Source organism: Ixodes scapularis, unplaced genomic scaffold (assembly GCF_016920785.2).
Source record: "Ixodes scapularis isolate PalLabHiFi unplaced genomic scaffold, ASM1692078v2 PGA_scaffold4__175_contigs__length_147842914, whole genome shotgun sequence".
In the NCBI taxonomy this organism is placed as follows: Eukaryota; Metazoa; Arthropoda; class Arachnida; order Ixodida; family Ixodidae; genus Ixodes; species Ixodes scapularis.
The window spans coordinates 39,713,032-39,730,995 of record NW_024609879.1 but is presented as its reverse complement, the minus strand read 5'-3'; the positions used below and the strand labels follow the sequence as shown (position 1 = coordinate 39,730,995).

The following is a 17,964-nucleotide window of genomic DNA, read 5'->3' as shown; positions in this document are numbered from 1 at the left end:
GTAGTTGTTTTAAATTTTGCAGGTATGACTTGGTGAGGATGGTAATTGCGGAGATGGCGTTCAGCAGCTACTTGAATGTATGACTCACTTTAGTAGCGTCATTAAATAGTTTATGAAAGAGCAGAAGACGGGTTATTTTGCGGCGTATGCTGAGATCTTGTAAGTTATCTTGTCTCTTCAATGCTGTGACACTAGTGTTATACGAATAATTTGAATGAATGAACCTGACTGCGCGATTTTGAATTGCCTCGACGTCGGAAGAGAGATATGACTGGTGAGGGTCCCACACAGATGAAGCAAATTCTAGTTTAGGGCGAACAAGTGTTTTAAAGGCGAGAAGTTTGAGGTGATGTGGGGCTGACTTTAAGTTACGCTTGAGGAAACCTAAAGAGCGGTTAGTAGATTTAATTAGATGCTCAATGTGAGTTGCCTATGAGAGGTTTGGGGTGAGATATACACCAAGGTACTTATACGATGCGTAGGATGTTAGGGCGAAACTATTTAAGCGATACACAAATGACATTGGGTTAGTGCGGCGGTGGAAGCAAAGGAGCATGCATTTATCAGCGTTGAGTGACATTTGCCAGTCTGTGCACCACTTTTCGATGGTTATTAGGTCGTTCTGCAAGATAATATTATTGGCGGGAGAAATAATGCTACGATATATTACGCAATCATTGGCAAAAAGACGAATGTCAGAAGCTACTGATATTGGAAGGTCATTAATATATATTAACAACAAAAGAGGACCTAAAACAGACCCCTGAGGTACTCCAGACGTGACGGGAGAAGGATAAGAAGAGTGGTTGTTAGCGAGTACAAACTGGGTTCTACCGGTAAGGAAACAGTTAATCCAAGAAATGACGTTAGCATCTAAGTTAAGCTGGGAAAGTTTAAGCATCAGTCGGTTATGGGGGACATTATCGAAGGCCTTGGAAAAATCCAGAAAAACTGCGTCAGTTTGTATGTTATTGTCAAGATTATAATATAGATTATGAATGAAAGCGGAAAGTTGCGACTCGCATGAAAACCCTTTGCGAAAACCATGTTGATAAGGATAAAATAACTTATTCATTTCAAGAAAAGATACCAGCTTTGAGAAGATTACATGTTCCATGATTTTACAGGGTATGCGTGTTAACGAGAGGGGCCTATAATTCGAAGGAGAGAACTTGTTGCCTATTTTTGAGATAGGAACGATCTTCCCCACTTTCCAATCGTCAGGAATACAGCCAGTAGTTAGTGATTGGGTGAAAATGAGGGTTAATATATTTTACTGGTAAGAGTATTTGTGTTTTTGAGAACTTTTGAATTAAGCTCATCGACACCAGCTGAAGATGATAATTTCAGATTCTTGATTATATGGTAGATGCCTTCTTCATCGAACTCGATGGTTGACAGAAGTGGAAAGTTATAGGCAGAAATTACAGGATGATTACCAACAATTTCTTTTGTAAAAACCAAATTGAACATTTCATTAAGAACATTAGCACAGTTTTCAACATCAATGCTTATTCCCTCCTTGTCAATTAAAGAAATTAATGTTGTTGGAGATGGATTGATAACTTTCCAGAACTGTTTAGGGGTGTTTATTACCATATTAGGCAGACGTTGGTAATAAAATGATCGTTTGGTGGATTCTAAAGCAGACCTGTATGCTTCATCGGCAGAGTTGTATTTATTCCATGCAGCGGGGGTGTTATATTTACTTGCCGACCTAAATAACCTTTTCTTTTTATTATTAAGATGCTTTACTGACGAGTTAAACCATGGTGTCTGCGGATTTGACTTAATTAGACGCGTTGGTATATATAAATTAATGAGATCCCGCATAGCATCCTTAAATTAAAGCCAATTATCATTAACATCCCGCGTTGCAAAAACCGACCTCGTAGGCATCGTAAAAATTTTGTAGTTCAGTGTTCATAGCTTCATAATTTCCCTTGTCAGAAAGTGTTATTAGTTTTTGCTGAGTAGGACTTTTTTTAAATGAGAGCTTGATGTTAGCCAGTATTACTTGATGATCGCTAATACCGGGAAGGTGGAATATACTATCCAATGTTTCAGGAGCAGTTGTAAGTTTTAAGTCTAGTATATTGGATGATTGGGAGGACACACGCGTTGCATCTTTTATTACTTGAGAAAGGGTTAAGTTAAGACACATATCATAAAAATCACGCTCGACTGCATTAGTGTGTAATCCAGTAGACCAATTAATACCAGGAAAGTTGAAATCGCCAAATAAAAACATTTTGGCGTTACGATATTTACGCTTCAACAAAACAATCTGGTCGTTAAGGATGGGCACGAATGATGGGTCATTTCCCGGTGGGCGATAACATACTCCAATCAAAACAGGGGACGAGAAAACGCGGCAACAAATCCACAGCATTTCAAGCGAAGAGACCACGTTAATCAGAGAACATTTTAAATTATCTTTGGCAGCGATTAGGACACCGCCACCTCGCCTATCACTTCTGTCGGCGCGAAATAAAGTAAAGTTATTCATAAAAGGAAATACTTCGCTATCATCGACAGCTGGTGATAACCATGTCTCGGTTAAGATGACAAAGTCGCAGTTAGTTGTGGATATGAGTGCAGAAATCTCATCACGTTTCGGAACGACACTTCGAATATTAGTGAACAAAAACGATGTTTTCTCGCTTTTTGGCGATACACTTCTGGCCATCAAGTCAATGGGTGGTCGGGGGACTAGTTATGGGGAACATTCTTTTACCTCAGCAACAGAACGAACATAAAAATACCGCTTATCTTGAATAAAAAGTTTATTAAAACGCAAACTAAACGCGCATGATTTTGAGCGTGCAAAAGCAAGAAGGTGATTACGGGCTGTGCGAACGGCTGGCGAAAAATCCTCCCCTACACTTATCTGCGTTCCCTTGAAAAGCCGCGCTTTAGAAAATACCAATTCTTTGGATTTACTTGACGCAAACTTCATAATTATCGGTCTGTTTTTTTCGGGAGAAAAACGGCCAATCCGGTCGGCGCGCTCGATACTCGGTGGCTCCAGGTTAATTGCAAGATGAGTTGAACATGTATCAATTATTAGCTTCTCAGAATCGTGCCAAGATTCACCAGCGACGTCCCGCAAGCCGTAAAAAATTAAATTATTACGGCGAGACCTGTTTTCCGCGTCGTCAATACGCGCTTCCAGGCAGGCAATTGTGTTAGTCATTGAAATCATGTTAGACTGTATGGTCTGGACCTCAGTTGAAATTGAAGAGAAGAAAGAACATTCCTTTTCTAAACCACTTATTCGTTCGGAAAGGTTAGAAAGAGTTTGTTCAGTAGACGATACTTTCTTTTTTATGGCCTGCATTTCACGTAAAAGTGAGTCCTGCCCTTCGCTTAGTTTTGTTAAAAGTGCGATGACGTCCGGTGAGGCCTGTGATTGCGTACTAGTAAGAGCCATCTGTTTCGACTGTTTACTGCGAGTAGTTGCGGTATCAGGGTCAGGTCCGGGCCCGGGGTTTACCTCGACATCGCCGGATAATAACAGGAGAGAGCCTACCACATCAATACACTCACAAAAAAGGTTCAAACAGCATAGCGGGCTCGGTAGTTGCATCAGGCAAACATTGCTAGTTTTTTCCGAAAAAAGACAGCAAGAGTTACGCACCTGCGTGGCGAAAAGAAGTGGCTTGTAAATGGCCTGCATCCTGACGCTGCCACCAAGCCCACAGAGCGAGACGGAAGATGCTCCCGCTTTTAAGGTTAGCGGAACGTTCGATGACGATGGTGGTTCTGCCACTGTCGATGAGCGGAGCAAATCAGCGAAGATAGGCGCCGAAACTGTCACCTCGCCGAAGCAAGGCCAAAAAGCGCTGTCGTCGATGGCGGGTGAAACTTGTACTTGATGCGCTTGAAAACCGGGCGAAGCTGATGACGGGCTAGTCGTTTGTCCGAAAAAACAGGCACCCCCAATGAGTACCTGCGTGGCGAAAAGAAGTGGCTTGTAAATGGCCTGCATCCTGACGCTGCCACCAAGCCCACAGAGCGAGACGGAAGATGCTCCCGCTTTTAAGGTTAGCGGAACGTTCGATGACGATGGTGGTTCTGCCACTGTCGATGAGCGGAGCAAATCAGCGAAGATAGGCGCCGAAACTGTCACCTCGCCGAAGCAAGGCCAAAAAGCGCTGTCGTCGATGGCGGGTGAAACTTGTACTTGATGCGCTTGAAAACCGGGCGAAGCTGATGACGGGCTAGTCGTTTGTCCGAAAAAACAGGCACCCCCAATGAGTACCTGCGTGGCGAAAAGAAGTGGCTTGTAAATGGCCTGCATCCTGACGCCATGTGAATTCAATTGTAATAAAGGATCTTGAAGTTATCAAAGAATAGGCAAGACCTTGTGTTCCGCTCACGCGTCACATTGAACAAACATATATCACCATTGAGTGTGGTCCAATCTGGTCCAGATAGCCAAGCAAGACCTGCAAGGCGTTGTGTATCTACTGACAAGCACGCCGCAACCAACATAAAAGCAAGTGATTAAATGCAGACTTTAAGGTATATGTACAGTGCCCCGTAGCGTCGGCTGTGGTACAACGCAAAGTAAAACGGTGTGGACAGCGTTTCCGCTTGGTATTTTGTATTATCAACTGCGTTGTTGCTGTCGTCATCTAACCTATGTAGCCGGGTTGTCGCACTTTTCTTTGACCAGCAGCCGGGCGCACATTTTTATGCCTCCTTTCCTCCTCAAGTGCCTGAACGTGTTGTGAGAATGTCGATGGGCGGCATGACGCAACAGTCAGGGTTATACAGGCTACCGTCAATAGGATTGTGGCCGCATTTCAAGAGGAGGGGCGTATCGGCGATGCACTTCGACATTCCAAGCGCTCTGCCCTCCTTTGCTACGGAGCAGGGGCTGTGCGCGTTCAACGGAATTGCCTAGCAGCCCTTTCTGGAGAGAGCAGGCTCCCTCCAGAAAGGGCTTTGTGCGCACGCGGTTAATCTCGCGTTTCGCCGCACCCCTCCACGGCACGGCGCTGGCCGTCCCGGCGGTCGACGCTCGCTTGATATTATTTTAAAAAATTCGTCCACTGTACCTCTGTTTGCTCATATCCATGTCCGAGTCTCTCATACGTGATATTAACAGTCAAAGTTCAGGAATTGTTTTTCTTCTAGTGCCTAACAGGTGAGCAGTGGCAATATGTTTACCTTAGTCTCAAGGCATGGCGATCGAGGTTCAAACATATGTTAAGAAATATAAAAAATACCGATATTGTGCAGCATTGTACACTCTAAGAAACCAGGAACCTCTACTTTCCAGCAAAGCACTCTGGAAAGCCACTCGCTGCAGTCGAGCTCAGGGAATGACAAGGCTGCTCAAGCCTTTCACCTAACAAGCAGCTTCCGTTGTAATGCTGAGCATCATGTTTCATTATGTAAAATGTCACAGCGTAATCTTTTTTCGGTGTAAGCATTTGATTCCCCTTCCCATTTGCCGGTCTCGCTCTGTAGATCAGACTTGTACACGTTACTGAAAAATAGTAAGGAATTACATTTACAATTACTCAAGGCTAAATTGTAATTTATTACAATTACAATTACCCACTTATTAAAGTAAGTGACCGTTACCCCGAAAAGTAATCCGTTACTTGCGTGGCGTTACTTTCGACATTATTGTCCTCAAGTAAGAAACAAAGGGAAAGGGCTGTTCAAGTATTGTTGCCACCTGTTTCATTTATTGACCTTGAGTATTTTAGGCAACTGCTGGCTCTCGAAAGTCTCGTCAGACATTTTGCATTATTTATTACTCAATAATGAGTTTCAGCAGATCGTTTTTTCGCCCCAATAACGATACCTCCCCTCTCCCCCCCCCCCCCCCTTCCCCCGTAGAAATGCCCATTTGGATCTCCTGACATTGTTGTTAGGGTCAAAAGAAAAATAGATTCAGGAGCTTTCTGTTACAAAAAAAAAAGAAAAAAAAAAGGCTTTGCGGAACTGAAGAGCGCCAAGCCTCCCTTTGCGCTGGTCAATTCGTGTGACAGTGTCGCTGCGCTCGACTTTACCAAAATAAAAACAACCTTTTCTTGAGAAAAGGGGGGGGGGGGGGGGGGGGAGGGGGATTGGTCCTGAAAAAATTGCAACGGATTACAGGGAATCCGTTAGGTCAAAAATGTAAGGGAATTACTTTAAAATTACTCTAGAAAATATGTAATTAATCCGTTTATAAATTACTGACAAATGTAAGGGATTACAAGTAATTTCGTTACTTGTAACGGATTACGTACAAGTCTGCTGTAGATTGCAGCAATTTGGCCCGCCCAAATTACGGGCAGGAAATGAGCCTCTTCAGATCTCTCGGAAGGTAGATTGAAACGCCGCACTACTATAATGAGCTTCAGGCACTCGAACGTGCATCTTCGTGACATCATTTTTGCACGAAACGTGTTACGACTGTATTGCTTATATCACATGAAGGAGAATTATGACGTCGCCCTTATTGCTATTGTGAAATTGTCTTTTCGAATAAAAAGTACGAATAATTACTGGAGCACACAGGAACATATAATACCTCTGTGAAACAGGCTAACTTAGTTCACTCCAACCGAATGCACTTCGCGTTTTATATCATTTGTATAGAGTGCCACACGGCTTCTTTCTGAAGAACACACTCGGCTTCAAGTGAGTTTTACGAACTCATTTCACTCGATCGAGTGCCTAGCAGCATTTTAAATATAACACAAGAGAACATAAAAAAAGTAGCGTAATTGTTTTTCTATAATTATTAAAAAAATGAAACAAAGTAGAGAGAGGAGAGAGAGGGAGTGCAATTGAACAAAATAGACTTAGCCTTAGAGTTTATGCTTCATCATTACCAAGATTACCCATAAGGTGAAGAACTAAAAGACGACGAAAGAGTAAGTAATTTCAATGTTATCCTAGCACAGAAGGATAGAGCCGACTTCCGCTTCGGCGTGTACCTGTATAAGAAAGCCCGATCCGTAAAATATAAGAAGGCAGTGTAATGGCTTCTTCGCGGACCTCCAGAGGAAGAAGCGCAACGCCGAATTCGGATGTGCTTCTTCTTGTGAGGATCCCTCAGAAGCATCCAATTGGTGCAAAGATCATTCATTAGCGCAGCCTTATTTTGTAGCGTGTCTTTCTTTGAAAATGTAAAATATTTCAGAGACATTTAAAACTTGATTTTAACACTTGAAGTGTCTAATAGTACTTTACCTACAGCTTTTTTTTCTGTTTTTGGAGTGGCCATCATTTTTACACTGTCGTACCGAAACACCTGAAGTTACATTCCGGGAGTTGAAGTGCACGCGGTTGAAGTTCAGTGAGCTAGCTCATCCGACAGGATCATTAGTGCATAAATGAATACGACTGAAGCTGGGCTCTTCAGAGTAGTACGGCTTTGCCTTCTTGACGTCGTTCGGTGCACTTTCCTGTCAAATAGAGGGGACATTTTGCGGTGCTATTAGTCCCGACTACACCCAACCAAATTCATATGTAAATATTGCATATTATTTACCATATCAAAAACTCCCAAATATGAGAATATCAAGTGCAGCATTTTAAGTGCTTGAAAACCCGCTTATCTCCTAATTTTAAATCAGGCTCAGCAAACCTCAAAAGAGTATCGCGACCTCAGGTACCAATTTGTCCAGCGAGGCATAGCTAGGCCAAGGTCACCGAGCGCTTCCTCAGTTCACAAGTGCGGAACTTTATTTGTGCTTTTGCAGCAAAGAAAACGTTAACATTTATGTATTGTGAGACTACATTTCTTTTATGTTGCAAAAGGTGCCGGATGAGAACATCAGTATACCCATTTGTAACGCGGTCAAAAAAGTAGACGTCCACCTATTTTGTTTACAGGAAACCGCGAAACACTCTGAGTGCTCCACAAGGTGCTGTTCTAAACGTTTCGACACGTGCATGGACGTTGCGCTTGTGGACGGAATGAAATGTAAAGACGGACATGTAAGTTTTACTTTTCCCATCTTGTATTGCGAACTACTGGCAACACCAACGAAATCGACGCCGCGTCGCGAAACCCCCCCGAAGCTCCGAAAGGAGTTTCTTTCGCCACAGCTGTCTGCGTCGTGACTTGGACTTCGCAACCTAGGCGGAGCACAAGTTTGACTGCTTCTTTTTGCAGGCGTTGTGGTGAGATCAGAACGCCGAGCTCCGATTGGCTCTGATTGAAGGATAGTGGGTAGACCTCAAGGCAGCATGATTTGTCTACACCCTCTATTCTTCAAACATAGCCACTCAGAGCTCGGCGTTCTGACGTCACCATAAACCCTGCAAAAGTAGCAGTTCATGGCTCAGCGATGCCGCAACTATAACGCCTAGAGCGCACCTCCGAATGCTGTGTTTGGCGTCCCATGCTGCGCCTACATCAAAAGTGATTCCGAAGAGGCAAAAAATTACGTCACGGAAGCCGGCGTCTCATGCTGTTGGACGTCGCGATCCTGGTGGTTGGTCGTAGAAGTGTTGGGGAAAGGCACGACCGAGCGTCAGTGTCGCTGTCGTCGCGGCGTCCCAACTTATGGCTGCCGAATCTTCCGTGGGCTGTCACGCTGCGGCGGAACAGGCGTCCGCCGCATACACCACCACTGCTGAGACACTGCCAGGATCGCGACCGGCAACAGCATGACACGCCTATGCCGTCATCGGGAGAAAATTGAGGGAACACTTTTTTAGAAGCGTTAAACACATAGAAGTAGTAAACACACAAGTCGGAGACGCGTTTTGGCCATCATAGCGCAACTAAACAAAAGATAATGGAGGGCGCCGATACAAAATTACGCCAGCTAACGACATATGTTCTCGTACAAAATGCGTAGCAAGAGCCTCCGACAGGAGTACATTTATATAATAATAAACACCACAAAATATGAATCCCCGAGAAATAAACATGACAAAAATGTTTCCCAAAATGTATCCTTGATTATTTGGTAGCAAACGTATCAGAAACCTGCTCATTTAAAACAGTCAATTTGGACGTCTTCAGACAAATCCTCTCTTGTTACCAGAACGGCCTGTTGAATCAGCGTGCAAGCTTATCCTCATCCCTATCAGAAACTGGTCTATATACGTGAAGGGTTAGTGTTTACGAATGATAACAATTCCCCCCAAAAAGTATCTTGCTTCCGAATTCGGCAAAATGACATCATTCTAAAAAGAACATTAAATATTTCCTCTACCTCCAGTATCCCGTCGTATGGCGCGTATAAACTGATCCACGGCACGTGAGGCCCGCATCGTGTATTACGTAGAGCCCTACATTCAAGAATCCGTGATGCTATATTGCCATCATTCGCTTTAGTATAAATTCTGCCATATCGTAGAGATTCCGTTTTGTCAACAGATTTTTCCAGAAGAGAAGGGAGAGTCATCTCTGCTTTAAAGGGATGCTGAACCGAAATTTGGATTTAAAAAAAAATAAGGCTGGAGATGTAGGCGGGACCCTACAATCCCTACAACACTACTGGTAAGGCGATATCTCAAATGGACTGCCGTATTTTTGTAAAAAAAAGGTCGGAGATTGAACCAGGCCGACGAGGCACGTGACCGATAAGATACCTAGTTTCCTCCTCTCTTCTCTTCGCTCCCTCAAGGCCGCGAAGCGGAGAAGGCGCGAGGCCGTTCGCTCTCCTTCTCGGAGAAACACGACGTCAACATTCCTGCCAAACGCGCCTCTTTAAAAAAAAAAAAAAAAAATACGGTCATCCGTTTGAGATTTCGCTGTATGAGTGATGTTTTGGTGTTTGTAGCATCCCGTTGCACGCTTTTGCCGCGTGTTTTGGGGAATCGAGATTTCGGTTCAGCATCCCTTGAACTTAGGTCACCCGATTAAAGTCGGAAACAAAAAATGACTCTTTTTGCACGCTGCGTTACCACCTTAGTAACATCAAACTTAAGCTTGTATAGTTACGTGACCATTTGTTGACCTTGCAGCGGCGAGCAACCCGGCGACCGCGAAGCAAGTTCAAATCAATTCCTTACAGTTACGATTAAAAAACTAATTCCTTTGATGTTGCAGCATTGCGTGAAGCACAAATGCGTCAAGAAGTAGATGGACCAAGCATCGAGGCCAGTACTACCTCCACGTCTTCCAAAAGGGCCACATGCCACAAACATAACGCGAAGAGTGTGCACTGCAATACAGTGATGGTATTGTCAGCCTTGGGGATAAGACACATAAGAGAGGAAGACATTAGGTGGCGCCCGAGATTGATTGGCCTCATCTGAAGATCAGACAGATGTCACTTCCTACAAGACACACATAGAAATAAATTGCGATGCCATCGCTATATCCACGTGAATTGCCGAAATAAAGCAATATCAGACTTTGCACCAGACCGGTATATAGCTAGATTTCTCCACATTACAAAACGCAAGAGGGGCCTTGTCACAAATCTCGGCTTCTGGAATTACAGCATCACATAACAATCGTGTATGGGCTAAATTTTAAATAAACGTTTTACGCTCTCATGCGGCTTCAATAGGTCCCGATTTAACAAAATCTCTTGCCAACGTTTCTGAGGTTTTCTGCCCAAATGACCAGTTCTCAATCGAAATACTTACAATGCATCTAGAACACGCCACACTCCAAACCAAACAAAAAAAAAACGGTGCTGCTGCATTTACAGTATACGTCACTGTCAATCATAAATTAGGAACTAAAATTTCCTGAAGTTTCTGGGATAAGTTATAAAAAGATTCCCACTTAAAATAAACTACAATGCGAAAATCAGAAACTGCTACTTTTTTTTTTCTTGTGTTCTGTAGGTTAACTGAGACGACAGCCGAAGCGCTGTACATTTTGATCACACAAATTCCACGCATTTATTTTTTTTATTTATTTATCCGAAGGCATTAACTATCCCATGGAGCGGATCCGACGCTGTCTGTAACAGCGAAAGAACGCGAAAGAAATGCCCATTTTCCCATTGGCAGAGCAAAACGGCTCCTCAATAGCCATTGGCGGCTGCTTCACGAGAGTGCGCGCTCGGCCGCCGCACTCGTATCAGGCGTTGCCGGAGGGGGGAGGGGGCTGCGGCCACTACTTCTCCTTTTGGCACCGAGGAACACGGCAGCGCCGGGGGCATCTGTATCGTCTGAGGCCGCAACCCTCAGCTGTAGCGAAACGTGGCCGTCCACGCCAATAAACCGCAGACAAACTAAGGGAAGGGAAGGGAAGAGCGACATTCCTGCTTTCACATTCACAAATCACATTAAGTGCTTAGATGTCCTTGGAATGTTTTCTTTATTTAACAATATTCTAAGACACTTGAGCGGTGGTTAAGGCAGGGGTGGACGAAGCTTTCGGTACTGTAAAAGTCGCTACAAATAATAGCTTAGGAACTTTAAGAAGCACAATGCGGTATTCTTTGAATACACGACCACTCGGCTAAAATGCCATTCGTTTTGAAAAAAAGACAAAGCCACCGACTGATATGATCTAGCCAACACTCTCTGAGGCTGCAGCGCTACATTTATTTCCGTCCCCACGGTAAGGATTAACTCAGTTTCATACTTAGGGTACAAAACTATCAGAGCTGCTGAGAACGGCGTGAGGCTTGGATTTGAAGTTATTTTGGCCGTCCTCTAGCTCGAAAACACGCCTGATGGAGCCACGCGCTTGATCAAGTAGTGTGGCCAACGTTGGACACTAAGTATAAAACGAAGTATAGTCAGTACTTGTATTGTGTGTACAGATCAGTCACCCTCAATGAACGTCTCCCTTTCTCTGTAGTAGATTCGTAATTTATCCAAAGCAGTGTGATTCCTAGCCTATGGCTCCTAACATCGTTATCGAGTGGTTATACCCGATCGCAATTGGCTGGAGTGCTAGCCAGGTTGAAACGGGCGGAAGCAAAACCCTTTGATAAAATTCACGCTTTCAGGTACCGCTCACCATGTTGTACAAACTCGCAAGACACCTGCCGCGAGTGAATGCACCGCCGCCAGTCGCTTAAAAAAAAAACAGGGTTGTGTGTATATTTATACACCCTACACCTTAGTCCGCTTCAACGGGCGACGAGACTCCCAGCTGTAGATGAGAAATTTAGCCAGTCCGGTACCACCGCTAGCCTGGGGTCTTTGACGTGCATCACGCAGTAGTGATTCATGACCGCACACCGGTACGATGCTCATTCAGAACGAAACGGGCAGGGGTCGGAATAGAACCAGTCGCTTCCACAGGCCGCTCATTTTAATGCTGCGCCGCCATCTGCTTCCAAGAGCCACTCCAGACAAATCCCGGAGAAAAGCTCGCCGGAGGAAAGCTCACCAAAGAAAAGCTCTCCGCGAAACCGGCGGATGCGGAGAAAAGCTCAACAGCCATTGAGCGTATGCGGAGAAAAGCTCACCGATTTTTTTTTCTTCTTTTTATATGGGGGCTGTTGGATCATGCGTAACATATATAAATTTATTTTCATTAAAATTCGTCAGCTTTATAAAAAAAAATGTAATTTTTCGAGTTATTTGTAAGCTTATTGGGTATATTGCTCCCAAATAAATACTTGCGCGCGAGTGTTTTCTGTGGCTTATTCTCTAGGCAACGAAAGCCTAACTGAAAACTTTATGAAATTGAAGGAGAGGAAAAAGTTCGAAAACTTAATAGTGTCTGCCCAAAACCTAAAAATCAAAACTGTAAATGCCGAAAATTCGAAAGCGCATGCCCAAGAACGCGGTGCCTGAAATTCTCTTTGAAGCTTTTGTTAACATTTGAAAAGAGGATAGAACAGTCAGTATGATATCTAGGCTTCTTTCTTCCACGGACATGCACGTTTTCTAGCCATTCGTGCTGGTGTTTCGACAGAGAGAGAGAGAGAGAACATGTATTTATTTAATGAAAGGTTCACTCGTCTATGGGTTGGTGTCCCTGAGGCGAGAGGGAAAAGGAATGTAGGGTTTTATAGGAAAGGTAAGTGACAATGACTAAATTTAGATGAAGTGATGGACCCCAGAGTCCCTGATGTAGCTGATCAGGGAGTCCAGGATTTCTTTTCTGTGCTGCGGCTGTCCCTTGGGGTGGGTCCAGTCTTCAAGGTTCGTGGGCCTTTTCTCGCTAGGTAGCGAGTCCCATGACTCTACTCTAAAGTCTTCAAGGCCTTTGCATTCCCAGAGCACGTGTTTGGTCGTTGCCATGGATCCCTCTGTGCATGTCTTGCACGTTGGGTCCTCGTGGTCCTTCAGTCCGAAGGATGCTTTTTTCGCCGGAGTTAGTGCCGTCCCTGTCCTGATTCGCCGTAGCCGAACCGTCTCCCATCTCGTGTACCCTGGTGGTATCGGGTCTTCCTCTGTTAGCAGAAGACCCTTCAGGTACAGTTTCCTCCCTTCTTTGGCTTGCTCGGCCATTTCATCTGGGTCTATTGACATTTCGTTCGTCGTTTCGACTCGAGAGGTAAGGCCTAGCGCGGAGCTGGTGCTGCTAGCTGCCTCCGCTGCGGCCTGGTGAGCCCTCTCGTTCCCCGGGATATCGTTGTGTCCGGGTAGCCACTCGATCGTTATGTAGGAATCCAGCTTCCTCAGCTCCTCCGCAATATTCTTGATCTTCTTGACCGTTCTCCTTCTCGATCTGCAGCTGCGGCAAGCTTTCAGTGCCGTCTGAGAGTCTGTGAAGATCCAGGCCCTGTTACCTGGGTCGATTCTTTCACGGATATCTTTGGCTGCGGCTAAAATTGCACGCAGTTCAGCCTCTTTAACCGAGGTCTGCGTTGGAAGCTTCTCTGACCAGGTCCTGTCCCTCGCAATGTCGACAAAGGCTGCTGCGGCAGCCCCGTCGTCCTTCGCGGCATCCGTGTACCTTATTTCCTTACATTCAGTGTTCTCCGCGAGCCACTGGACGTGTTTCTTGGCTGCGAATTTTCTCTGTTTAGTTCCTTGTCCCTTGAATGTTGGCTTGCGATCAGTTACGACTATGTCTTGCCATGGTGGGGAAGCCTCCTCGATCGGGGGCCTACCTTCCGTGGAGTATCCTAGGATTTCCAATAGTCTTCGCCCATGTTTAGTCCTTTCGAGGCGTTGAAAGTGTGCGATTTGTTGTGACTCTGCTTTCTCCTCTATCTTGTTCATTCTTGCATATTTCCTTAGTTCGTCGAGGGGTGTGTATCTCGGTAGTCCAGTTACCACTCTCATGGTTTGATTGTTCAGCCTTTCAATCTGCTTCCACTGAGCCTTGGTGAGGTTCATCCAGTTGCAGCAGTAGAGCGCTCTGGATGTGAGGAGGGCTTCTGCCATGGTCCGGATTGCTTTTTCGTCCGCCCCCCACGATTTACTCGTTGTCCTACGAATCAATTTCAGGGCCTGGTCCCATACCTTCCTCAGCTCGGGTAGCCATTTAGTACTCCCAGCTGTTTCTTCAAATGTAACTCCAAGGATTTTAATGCTCGGACGCCGTTCTAGTTCTTTTCCCATGAGTTGAAGTTGCACTTGCTGTGCAATCCCTTTTCTGTGGTCCTTTGGTCTCGCAACGACCATGTATTGGGTTTTTTCAGGGGACGGCTCCATCCCGACTTCCTCCAAGTACTTTGCAACTTCGTCGATGCCCCGTTGCATAGTGAACTCCTGGTCTCCCAGCGAGCCTCCTTTGGTCCATAATGTGACATCATCCGCGTATATTGTGAACCCGAGGTTTTCAATGCGTCGCAGTCTCGTTGGTAAATCTGCCATTACCATGATAAATAATGTGGGCGATATCACTGCCCCCTGTGGTACGCCTCTGCTGTTGAGTGTCTCCGGGCCCATTGTGTTCCCGATTTTCACCTTAAACCTTCTATTGGCCAGAAAGTCTTCGATGAATTTTAGTGCTCTGCCCCTTAGTCCACATCTCTTAGCTCCTTCTTTCACCGCCCAATGCGGAACGGCATCAAAGGCTTGTTTTATGTCAAGCGCAACTACAAGTCTTGGATCTATGCTCTTCTTGTCTGCCATCACGTCTTCGTATAGCAGCTTGAGACTGTCTGGTGTTCCCATGGCTTCTCTGAATCTTGTTTGCCTCGGGTCCAGCCTGTCGTAGGTCTCGAGGTACCATTGTACCCTCTGCAGGACCATTTTCTCCAAGACTTTGCAGATGCTGGAAGTTAGTGAAACTGGTCTGAAATTTTCGATTCTATCCTGCGTCTTTCCGGGTTTAGGTATTGGTGTCACCCAAGAGATCTTCCAGGAGTCGGGTATCTTTCCTTTCTTCCATGCTTCGTTATATTTCTTCAATAGCGCTTCTTTGGCCTCGCCTGGGAAGTTACTAAGAGCCGTATATGTTATCCCGTCGGGTCCGGGTGCGCTTCCTTGTTTGGCTGAGTGGATGGCCTCAAGCAGCTCCCCCATGTTGAAAGGTTCGTCCATTCCCGGTTCTTTTGGTGGTTTTGCAGCCCAGCTCTTTGAGCGTTTTTTGCCGCCCTGTTTTGCCGCCGTGATGTGCGGGAAAAATATCTGACTTGCTTTTACCGCCAGCTCCTCCTCCGTCATTTTCAGGCGAAGCGCAAGGTTCCGTGCTGCGTTCCGGCTCTTGCGTTTGTTCTTGTTCATCCCCCTGTAAGTCCGCCAGGCCTTTCCGAGTCCGGTACGTGCGTTGAATGATGCGCAGTGGCTTCTCCATTTATGCCGGCATAGCTCTTTGGAGTATTTTATAGCCATGGCAGTCGCTTTGTTGAGCTTGATCTTATGCGCCGTCGCCCTGCTTCTCCTGAATCTTGTTAACGCTTGTAGTCTACTGGCCCATAGGTTCAGAAGGTGGGTGCCCGGTGTCGGATCACCTTGTTTGACATTAACGTGGGTTCTTGCCTCCTTCATCGCCTTGCATATGCTTTCCTCGATGTCTTCGTGCCGCTCCAGGCTGCTTAGAATTAGCTCCCGGAATCCGTCCCATTTTATGATCGGTCGAAGCTCCTTATCTTTCCGCCCACTTGGGTGTGTGACTGTGACCTCGATGGGGTAGTGGTCGCTGCCCTGTGTGTCCCTCCTTGGTGTCCATTGGGTGTCGAGGCGCTTTGTGGCCCACGTGAGATCTGGTGTAGTGTCCTTCTGGCGTTGTTGTTTGGCTAGTCGCGTCTTGACCCCTTGTTCATTGCGGAGTTCAAGCCCGGCTGTTTGCATGGCTGCGATGATGTCTCGGCCTTTCTTTGTGTTGGTGTCGTATCCCCATTCGCGGTGTTGTGCATTAAAGCCCCCCCGACAATCAGTGGGTCTCCATCCGCCAGCCCGGATAGCTTTCGGATCCATTCTGCCGTCTCTCCATTTTTTAGGGTGGTATTGGGCTTTATGTAGACAGATGCCACCACCAGTTTAAGTTTACCTCGCTTTAGTCGGACAGCAACTACCTCCCTCTTGTCCGAGCAGAGTGCAGTGGTGTCTAGCTGCGTCTGTGGCATGTTTTGGAGTACGCAAACTGCCACCCATCCTTTCTTTTCAATAGGATTCTTCTCCCTGCAGCTTGGCTTAGATTTGATGGTCGGAGTTAGGTAAACGTTGAAGCCGGTGATTGCCATGTCCGGTGCTTTAGTCTCCTGCAGCAGCAGAATTTCTGGTGGCGCATTTCTTTCGAAGCGGAGCTTGAGCTCCGCTGCTCTTGCCGAGAACGTGTTGCAATTCCACTGTAGGATCCGTGTCGGTGCTATCTTGGTCTGTCCGGGTTGGTTAGTCCTATCTGCTATGCTTGAATTCAGCAATTTCCTTTTTAATCTCTCCGAGTACTTGGAATACCATATTAAATCCCATTTCTACGTCTTTCTCGAATTTGGCGATTTTGGATTCTTGCTTCTCGAACCTTGCTTCGAGTGCTTGTACTTCCTTCCTCCAGTCTGGTAGTTCGGTGGACTTAGCCTTCGTGCGCTGGGCCCATTCTGGGATCCAGTTTGGGGCTGCCATCTTCTCATTGGAGTCAACTGTTGGCTTTCCTGGGTTGGGAGGAATTCGAATGACCTCCTGCTCTGTGTTTTGTTGGCCGCGAAGTTGGGCCTGTGAGGTGGCAGTTGCTTTGGCTGCTGCCGCGCAACTTTCTTTCAGTAGCTTCGGCTGTGGTGGCTTTGCGGGCTGCTTCTTTTCTGAGATCTTCCTCTTGGGACAATTGTTGCTGGTTGCCACGTGAGCCCCACCGCAGTTCTTACACTGTGGATCCCTTGTGCACTCCTCCATCTCTTCTTCGTGGATGTGCCCGCACTGGTCGCATCTGCTCTCTTTGCTTGGGCATACGTCCGTTTTGTGCCCAATGTTGTGACAATTGAAGCAGACTATTGGTCTTGGACGGTACGGTTTCACGGTGAACACTTCGCGGCAGAACATGACTTTCGCTGGCAGCCAAGTTTCCTCAAAAGTGATCACCACAGCGTTGCCTTTCTTGCCCATAAGGCGGGCGTAGACTACTTTGGCCGTTCTGCATTCCAAATCCGGTAGTAGCGTTTCGGGTGTCTCGTCGCTGTTATCACCGTGCAAGTAGATGACACCGCGTACTTGGTCGTTCCCCATTGCCTTGTATGGGCTTAAGGCGTACGAGTCTTCGCCTTTCGTGATCTCAGTGACTTTTAGGAGATTTTGGATTATCTCTTCGTTCCGCGTTTTTAGCGCAATGGTGTTCGTCTTCGGCTGAATTTGAATTTTGTAGTCATCACGACTGGCGATTCCCGTCTTTTCCACCGCTGTTTTTACATTTCGGGTCTTGAAGTCCTTGACATTCTTTTTGCATATCGCTTTTAGTACCACTGTCTGGGTTGACGTGGGAGTTTCCCGCCTATCTTCCTCAGATGATGTTCTCGGTTTTTGGACTGTCGAACACCGGCGTTTTCGTCGGCGTTTACTTATATACAATTCAAACCCTGCGTCTTCGGGGTTCTCCTCCACGGGGGCGGTTCCTAAGCTGTTAGGCTTAGCTTGTCGTTCTTCTGAGGTTGGATTTTCTGGTTTATGTAATTTCTGTAGTGGTGGAAATTGGGAAGTATCTTGAGAACTCACCTCTTCGGATTCCATGGCGTCCCTTTGCTGGCT

The 17,964-nt window shown here is 46.0% G+C and overlaps 1 protein-coding gene and 1 pseudogene across 1 annotated transcript; one reads left to right on the top strand and one right to left on the bottom strand.

The window, feature by feature from the left end:
• The window catches only part of LOC115330587, a 70,178-nt pseudogene extending 60,124 nt beyond the window's left edge, over nt 1–10,054 (top strand).
• A 2,876-nt stretch (nt 10,055–12,930) lies between these two features.
• LOC115328923 lies at nt 12,931–16,206 on the bottom strand. Its single transcript, XM_042293548.1, has 2 exons — nt 15,427–16,206; nt 12,931–14,829 (listed from the first exon to the last, which is right to left on the bottom strand). Exons 1-2 carry the CDS (start codon nt 16,204–16,206, stop codon nt 12,931–12,933), a joined length of 2,679 nt encoding a protein of 892 aa, XP_042149482.1.
• Between the last annotated feature and the right edge of the window lie 1,758 nt (nt 16,207–17,964).

What these genes read in the sequence shown, in the direction of transcription:
- LOC115328923 (XM_042293548.1), bottom strand. Translation starts at nt 16,206, where the DNA reads ATGGATCCGAAAGCTATCCGGGCTGGCGGATGGAGACCCACTGATTGT. An exon ending in AGGAGGAGCTGGCGGTAAAA is followed by an intron (nt 14,830 to 15,426) that starts GCAAGTCAGATA and finishes TGGGCGGTGAAA; the next exon opens with GAAGGAGCTAAGAGATGTGG.